Genomic DNA, 8,782 nt, shown 5'->3' on the forward strand with positions numbered 1-8,782 from the left:
TCTCTCCGTCTCCCTGCAGGGATTACCGTGAGCATTAGCACCCCTTTCCCCTTTGCCTCTGTGTTGCTTTTTCCTTGCATTTTCCTTAAACCATTTGCAGAGCTCACAAGTCTGGGGAGCTGTGTGTTTTTCCCCCCAAACTCTAGGCATGAGGGAGAAAGGGGAGGTCCACCCTGCTGGCATGCTGCAAGGCAGAGCTTTGTGATGCTTGTACGGGGACAGCACAACTCTCCCCTGTGGCTCTGGGCGCCATCCATCACATGCTACCACCACACTGCAGCACATCATGCTATCTGCTGCTGCTGCTATACACACACACACACACACACACACACACACACACATCTCTGCTTGCCATGGAAACCTCACCATAGCAACCATACTGGAATCCAGGTTTAAAGGGACAGGGTCATGGGGTGCAGCACAGGTGAGAGTGTGACCCTGTTCAAGTAGCCCTGAAAACACTGGGCCTCCTCCTGCTGTTGGGACCGGACCTACACCAGTGTAGCTCCGTTCTGTTAAGTACAACTAATCCTGGTCTACACTGGGGTAGAGGGGAAGAGGATCAGGATCATGGTCCATATGCTGCAGTCATCCTGCAATGTGGGTCCATCCCCTGTAGCGGGAGGCTGGGGCATACACTTGGTCCTGTTGCTGCTGTAGTGGCTTCTGCTGAGTTGCAGGCCATAGCTGAGCTGTAGCCCTCTTGTAAAGCAGGTACCTGGGGAGCTGAGCTAGGGCTTTGCCTCTGAGGGCACAGGCCTCTCTTCCCTGAGGCCAGTGGGGGCACTTGCAGTTGGCTGCAGCTGGTCCTCAATCCCAGAGAGGCCTGTCCCTCACACAGGCCCACAAAGCCAGCCCATGACACTCCACGCTTCACCCCAGCTCCACTCTCTGCTCCTCTTTCTCCCTCCTGGGATTGCTCCTGCACCAGCAGCTTCAAGGACTGGATTCTGTTTCCTTCTAGTGTTTCCCCTTCATCTTGCCTTGTGTTTCAAGCACCCTTACCTCTTGCCCTGTAGGCATTCCTTCCAACATTTAGGGATATCCAGACCTAGATCCAGACTCACCCCCTGCCTGCGTCCAGTCCAAATCCTGGCTTCCAAACACCTATAAACTCTGGGTATTTGCAGCTTGAGCCTGGAGTGACATTTCTGCGGCACTTTTCTTGCTGATTAAATAGTTTTTAGTGCATTTCCCCTCACAGTACTCCTATGCAGCACAGCACTACTATTCCCCCCACCCATTTCACTGGCTCACAGGGGCTAGAAGACTCACCCAAGGTCTGTGGTAGAGAAGTGGTTGACCCCACTTCTCCCATATTGCAGCTCAGTGCCTTAAATCATTGGACTGACACAGAGGAAACTCTCCCAATTGCTTTAGTAAGCAGCCGCTTTTGTGGATCCTCCACATCTGATCTGTCAGGGGAGTTGCCATCCAAGATATTTTGGTTATTACCTCACTGAGGAATGGCAAAGGTAAAACAACTAATGCTGGTTTTGGGTAGCCTGCTAAAAATCTCAGTACTGCTTAGGCAGGGCTGGCCAGGGAAACTTCCCCAAGTTACAGTTTGTGCCGTAAACACTCCCCATCAATACTGGTATTATTCCCACTCAACCACTAACTTTTGCATGGAAAAAAGGGGTAGCTAAGCAGTCTCGTCTCCTTCTGGGGAGGGAATCTTGTTCTCCTGGGTTTTCCTGCATGTGATTTCTAGCCCTAAGCTTGCCTCCATTTCTATTCATAACCCTGGTAGGAATTCTAGTTTCACTTTTTTTTTTCACTGGTTCCAGTTTGCAGCTAGGTTTTGTAATGAAGGAGCAGGCCTACTGGTGCTATTGGCATCCTTGAAAAGTCAGAGACCAATGGAAAGCTGCACATATCTATTAAAATAATCCAATGGGATTTAATAGGATTTCCACTGGGGAAGGTGAACAGACCTTAAAAGAAGTAACCAAAAATGTCTCAATTTTACACAGGTTTCCTTCATGCGCCTCACCAACAGGCAATAACAGGGACAAAGTTTAAACTGTTTCCCACTGTTTCCCACAGCTTTTTTCTTGCAGCCTACAGTGTTTTGCATGGCTGACTTCATGCTCCTGGCTTGGTTGGTGCAGGGAAGAGATCCTGTGTGATGATGCCTGTTTAGGCCCATTAATCCAGACCGAGCATTGCTCCTTATCAGCCAGACGTGCCCCTTTGCGGGGTGGGCTCACGCACGTCCTTCGGCGTGTCGCTGTCCCTTCAGCACCTTCACCGAGCAGCTGTGGCACCATAGCTCTTGCTCCGGGGAAAAGTGTGTTTCACTGCACAAAGCCCCATATTGGGGCACATGGGACTTAAGCCACTGTCTTCTCTTAAGTCCTCATGGCCATCTCCTTAGGCAGTAGAGCTATACCGATGCCTGCTGAGGACTGGAGCCCAGGTGTTCAGGGTACCGACGTTCCCGACAAGAAGTTTTGTCCGGCTCCATTTCCACCTTTCTCATCCCAATAGATGAGTAATAGGAACTCACTTTGCCATTAGGTAGAGTCTGCCATTGCAGCTCACAAAACCAGAGCAAGAGGCATCCCAGGCTTCAAGCAGGCCACATAATCTGAAAGGCGATTAAAAAAAAAAGGATGGAGATAGACTTTTCTTTGTGGCCATAGGGGACAGGACTAGGAGCAGCAGACTTACATTGCAGCAGAGGAAATGGAGGCCGGAGATTAGGGGGAACTTTCTGGTGATGGGGTGGTTAATCATTGGAACAGGCTGCCTAGGGAAGGTGTGGTATTTCTATCCCTGGAAATTTTCAAGAGCAGGTTAGACTGACCCTGGGCTGGCACGGTTTACTGAAGGATGATCCTACCCTGAGAAGGGAGCTGAAGTAGATAACCTCATGTGGTCCCTTCCATCCCTACTTCCCTATGATCCTGTAGCTCAGTGACACCCAAATGCTGTCCTACTGAGACGATGTCTTGCGCTACTGCAATGTCTTGTTTCTTGCTTTGGGGGTGTTGGTGATCCAAGGACACAGGCAGACAAAGTTCTTTGGGTGAATATGATATCTTTTATTAGACCAACTAAAGAGTTGGAAAACATTTTCTTTGCAAGCTTTCAGGTACAAGCACCCTTCTTCAGGAAGAGGGAGAGTCTACAATTGTATTGTCTACAGTTGTACTGTATTACTCAATACAGCTATAGACTCTCCCTCTGCCTGAAGAAGGGTGTTTGTACCCAAAAGCTTGCAAAGAACAATTTTTCCAACTCTTTAGTTGGTCTAATAAAAGATCACATTTTCTCAGAGAACCTTGTTTGCCTTGATTCTTGCTTTATATTTAGATCATAAGCTGTTTGGGGCAGCCTTTTGTTGTGCATCTATACAGCACTTAGTGTGCTGGGGTCCTGGAACATGACTTGGACTCATAAACACTGTACCGGGACAAAAAATAAGTGCCTTACCCCCACTCCATCTACACTAAACAGTTCTTTCCAGGCCAACACATGAACCTGGCCCTATTCTTATTAAAGTCAAGGAGAAGTTTGCTACTCTTTTCAGAGGGGGACTGAACCAGGTTTCATGTCTCTTTTCTAGACTACCCCACACATTGCTATGCCACATGGTGTCTTTAGTAGAGCTGAACCAAACCAAAAACCTACTATCCAAGCGCCAGAAAGCTTGTGACTCACAGCTGAGCTTTGCCTCTGCCCCCAGGACCAACTAAAATTTCCAGAAGACCCCAAAACATTTGGCATCTGGTCTGTATTGCAGCTGACAAGACCAGCATATAATTTAGTGCATCATCCTAGACCACTGGTCTCCCTGCTGCATGCTGACATACCCATGTCCTTGGAGCCCAAGTTTCCTCTTACTTCATATGGTAGAAGTCAGGAGCTGCTTTACTCAAGTCACGGGATTACTGGCCTTGAATGGCAGGTGAAAACAGAATCACACCCCTGGAACTAGAATTGGCTCCGAAACAAGGTTGACTCTGGTAACGCAGAGAAAGACCCTTTTTCCTCCCGGTTGTGTTTCTCTCCATTTCCCTTACTGTCTCTCTCTTTCTGCCAGCCAGGAAGGTGGAAGGATGTTTACGGTGTGCCAGCCCGACGTCCCCCTGAACAGATCTTTCCACGAGGGCAAACAGGACCCCACACTGGGCACGGCCTTCCTCGGTGAAGGGGAGCTCAGGCAGGACAGTAACTTCAACTTTGTGGGGGAAGTATATGACAGCAATGAGAACTGGAGCCAGACAGTGGCTGGGACCCGGATGGAGGAGGACCCCAGCCAGATAGAAAACATGAGAAATCCCTCAGATAATCTGGTGTTATTAGTGCAGAGACAGACGGCGAAGGACAGGCTTAGGGATGCTCCCCAAGGCTTGAAATCAGACAAACTGTGCCTCTCCAAGGAGGACGTGCGCAGCCCCCCGGAGGGGGCAGAGGTCAGCAGTGCCGAGCTGGAGAAAGCTGCTACTGAGGACGTGGCCAGAGAATGCGACAAGTCCGTCGTCTCCCCCTTGGAGGACAACGGTTATGGCAGCAGCTCCCTCAGCATTGACAGCCCTGATAGTAGCACTGGCAACACGTGGGAGATGCCCGCCTCTACCAGAGACCAAAGGGGCCTGCCAGACCCACAGCTGCCCAACACTGACTCCGAGAACTCCTCTGACTCAGACACCATCTTCCCAGTGCTGGCGGAGGCCTTCCAAAACATCCAGGACAAGGAGAGGTTCAAGGAGCAGGAGAAGGAGAAGCACCACATCCAGCTGGTGATGTATCGGCGCCTGGCTTTGCTGCGCTGGATCCGTGGCCTCCAGCAGAAGGTCATCGATCAGCAGAACCGGCTGCAGGAGAGCTTCGACACCATCCTGGACAACCGCAAAGAGCTCATTAAGTACATCCAGCAGGGCATGGTACACCCCAGGGAGCTGGCTCATGCCAGCCTGGCAGAGACGCTCACTACTACCCCGTGACAGCTTGGTCGGCACCCTAGCTCCTCACCCAGACTCGGAGGGAACTTTGCTTGTGTGGACCCCAGGATGGAGCCCAGGCAATCTTCTCCGGCTCTGCATGGGAGCCTTTCGATGAAATGCTTGTCTTCAGCTCCCCAGTCCTCTCCTGACTCCAGGGCTTCCCACTGCATGAAGGCCCCAGACCCTGACAAATGCCACGTAGTGTTTAGGAGCAGGCACAGGTTAACTAGAAGCATGTCCCAGTCCATTGTAGTGCATGGCTCACTTTGTTAGTGCAAGTGAAAGGTCCAAAGTGTCTCATAACTAGAGGCTGAGAAATGAAGGGGCAGGAGGAGGTGGTTTTTATTCTCCCTCACTCCGACCAACACCTTCCTCGATCACAACCCAATGGCCCTGCCCCAGCTGAGCAACAGCCAAGGTTCTCCTACTGCCTAATGCAAGATGGCCCAGCCCATGATCCAGGGGCACTGGAGAATTGGAATAGGTAGGAGATTAGTACCCAACTGGTTGGTGAAAGGAAGAGGAATTGTGCTACTTTCAGGGGAAATGGTCCTTCACAAGTGTACACCCAAAAGGGCTCTCAGTTGACAGACCTTTCTCTCCACCTGTCTCACGGCCTGGTCTCTCACTGTATCCTCCACCAAGTGAGTCCCTTGAGGAGTCCCTCTGAAGGTCCACTCCTCCCCTGTAAACATGAGTCCTGATGTGCTTCCAAAGTGACCGGTCAGGAACTGCTCAAAGATCCAAGGACATTATGCTGCCATCATCCAGTTCCTCATGCAGAGCTGGGTCTCCTCAATAGCTCCTCTTCCTCCCTGAACCTTATCTTTCATGCTCACCCCCTTTTTCACCCAAGTCCATCCCTATGGAGGGATATTCCTCCGTTTTAGTCTGGCCAGCATAGCTTAGGTAGCTGCGTGCTTTGGGGAGAAGCCATTCCTTAGGGTCACATCTCCTCTACTACCTTTTGTCCATGCCCATGCTCGCCTGCATGCCTCTTCCAAAGAGCATCCTCAAAATGCCTGTGCTCCCATCCCAGGCCTATGGGGTCACCCATTTAATTATAGTATAAGCTCACAGAATTCTCATTAGCATATAGGTTTGCTGAGGTTTATGAATGTAAAACCTATCTTCTAAACCCTACTTCTAAATCTTCGTATCATTTCCAAAGGGGAATTCTGGGCACTTGTTCGCCACAGCTTGGCAACAGTAGGAAGGTTTAGAACTGTCCCTAGAAAAGCATTCTTCACTTTGAGTGTGAATATGAGCTGGGAAGCATACTAAAAAATCATGGATGGGAGAACCCCATGGGCCACGATTAGAATGCCACAGGGCACCCCTGGCCTCTCAATTCAGTGCTTTCAGGCCTGCATCTGAGAGTTTAGGACACTGCAAGACTAGTCACTGTTATTTTTGCAGCCATCACAAGCTTCTCCCACGTACTCAGTGCTGCAGTGAGCATGTGGGTCTCGATGAGCCCGCGTGCTTCTTGTGTCCGAAGCCAGTGCTTTGTACAAAACAGCTTGTACATGTCCAGCAAGCTCCACAAGAATTGATGAGTTGCATATGGCCAGGGATTGTTTGCTGCCACAATGTATGAAGTGCTTCAAGTACAAAAGTCCATCTGGTGACAAAGGTTGTAATTCAACAAAGCATTTAAAGCAGGCGTTTGAGTTCTTTCCTATTCAGCAAAGTACATAAGCGCATGGGTGGCTATAAGTATCCATGATCATTGTGAACATCTAGTCTCACTTCCCACATAAGCAGCCAAAGCATCTTTGGCTTTTGCATCAAGCCCATATCTTCTGTCTGAGCCACAACAGATCTCTTTAAAAAAGGCTTAGTCTTGTCTTAGAGGTTTAAATCCCACTGAAGTCTAGTTAAGCACATGCTTAAAAGTTTGGCTGCTTAGCTGACGGGCTGATTAATTAGGCCCCAAAGAGAGAAAATCTTACTAAAAATCTGACCTCAGAATGCTTTGAAATAGGCTTGAGGCTCATTGCACTTAAATCTTATATATATGTATATACACATGTTCATAATACAAATTCTAAATCCCATACACAATAATACAGAATCTGAATATATATATATATTATAGTATATATATATTTAGAGTCTGTATGATTGTATATGGGATTTAGAATTTGTATTATGAACATGTCGTCACTCATCTCAGTCTGTTTACACTATCTATGTAAAAATAGGTGCCAAATCAGAGAAGGCCCTTCTCAAAGCCCATGCTGTTCATAGTATCTTAAGTTATCATTTCAAAGCAAAACAAGTATTTTTTCTAATCTATATTTCTCTAACAAGGCAAACATATAGGATATAGGAAAGATATTCTATCTAAAGAGGAGAGAATGTAAAAGAGTATATTGGGTTTATTTGGTATATAGTCTTAAAAATTAGTTTTCTACATATCATATTCTATTTACTTTAATTGCAGCATAAGAGGCAGGCTGCGGTAGTGGCTGGAGACCAGGACTGGACTCAGAATACCTGGGTTTTATGCCCACCTCTGCCCTGACCTGCTGGGTGACCTTTGGTGAGTCACTTTGCCTCACCATGCCTCAGTTTTCCTGTCTGCAAAACAGGGGTAATGATCTTTAACCCAGGCAGCCAGAAGAGTGCTCCAAGATGTAAGGGTAAAAAGAGGTTTGTAAGTGTTAACTGGTAGATTGTACTCCATGGCCTCCATTCCTTTGCAAAGGTGCAGTGGATGCCTGCAACAGGGTTTGCTCATGTGAGAAAAAGGGTGGAAAAAACAAATCTATATGACTCTGGTCCTGTTGTGTTCATACGTGTTTGGATAATAAGCTTGGTACGACAAGGACGGCCCTTCGGTGCCTAGCACAGTGGGGTCCGGTCCTTGGCTGGCACCTGTAGGTACTACTGCAGTGCAAATCAGTGATCATGACAAGGCCCGTGGGAGTGATTGGGATGAGCAAGGTCACAGTCTGAAGACGCCCAGCAGCCCCAGCACTTGAACACTGAGACAGTCTGAGTCATGCTTCCTAAAGGATGGAAACGACCCGGTCTGATCAGCAAACAATGGGAGATCTTCTTGGGGAGTCTTCTTAAAGGGCCACTTTCCAAAGGGCGAAAATGACCAAAGCTCATCCCTTCCTACCTGCACCAGGCTTCTCACCAGCTGCATTCCCATCAGGGCTTCAGCATCTCTCCTTAGTGAAGCCCCTTGTTGCTCTGAAAGACATTGCTGTGCTCATGTTTGCTTGTGGGCCACTCTAGGACCTGCTATTTGTAATCACAGACATGTGATGTATCATGGGCATATGATTCATATCAATAAAGTTGGGAGACAAAGAAACCCAGCTCCACAAAGGCCTCCATTATTTTCTTTCAAACTCCTACAGCTAATGCCAGTCCTCCCTACTGTGCACATTTAAAACCCAACTGCTCTACTCCTCAGATATAGCCATAAAACACAAGAAGCCTGCTTCTACCTTGCTAACTAGGAATTCATCTCTCTGGAAGAGAGCTGTACAGCAAAGCAGCTTGTCCGAGTTTAGTGGGAAGTGAGCATGGGGCACTGGAGTGGTGGAGTTGCCCTACGATGCCCTTGCGAGAGGAGAATTTAACTCAGGAGTCAGCCTGAGGCAGAGGGCTTAGTACGCCCAGCATCTTGCTTCTCTCCAGAATGAGCCCTACTGGTGCATGCTCAGCGCAACATATATACGTACGTACATGTGTGCCTACGTGTGCATCTACATGCCAGTGCTCCTTGCGCAAAGTTGTTGTGACATAGGACTTTTGATGGCTCAGCTGGTTCAGGTAATATTCGAGACAACCCCCAAGTCAAT

General features: G+C 48.5%; 1 protein-coding gene across 2 annotated transcripts in view; it reads left to right on the plus strand.

Annotated features, from left to right (window-relative positions):
- Nucleotides 1-6,101, plus strand: part of CUNH1orf216 (chromosome unknown C1orf216 homolog) — a 6,646-nt gene extending 545 nt beyond the window's left edge. Inside the window, exon 2 of one of the 2 annotated variants that reach the window (XM_019512215.1) lies at nt 4,059-6,101. In XM_019512215.1, coding sequence (XP_019367760.1) covers nt 4,071-4,958 — 888 coding nt within the window. In that variant the 5' untranslated portion in view covers nt 4,059-4,070 and the 3' untranslated portion in view covers nt 4,959-6,101. Of the gene's footprint in view, nt 1-4,054 lie in introns of both variants that reach the window. The other variant, XM_019512214.1, reaches the window with a different exon arrangement.
- The last annotated feature ends 2,681 nt before the right edge of the window (nt 6,102-8,782 follow it).

Source organism: Gavialis gangeticus, unplaced genomic scaffold, assembly GCF_001723915.1.
Source record: "Gavialis gangeticus isolate Ggan-Ray unplaced genomic scaffold, GavGan_comp1, whole genome shotgun sequence".
In the NCBI taxonomy this organism is placed as follows: Eukaryota; Metazoa; Chordata; order Crocodylia; family Gavialidae; genus Gavialis; species Gavialis gangeticus.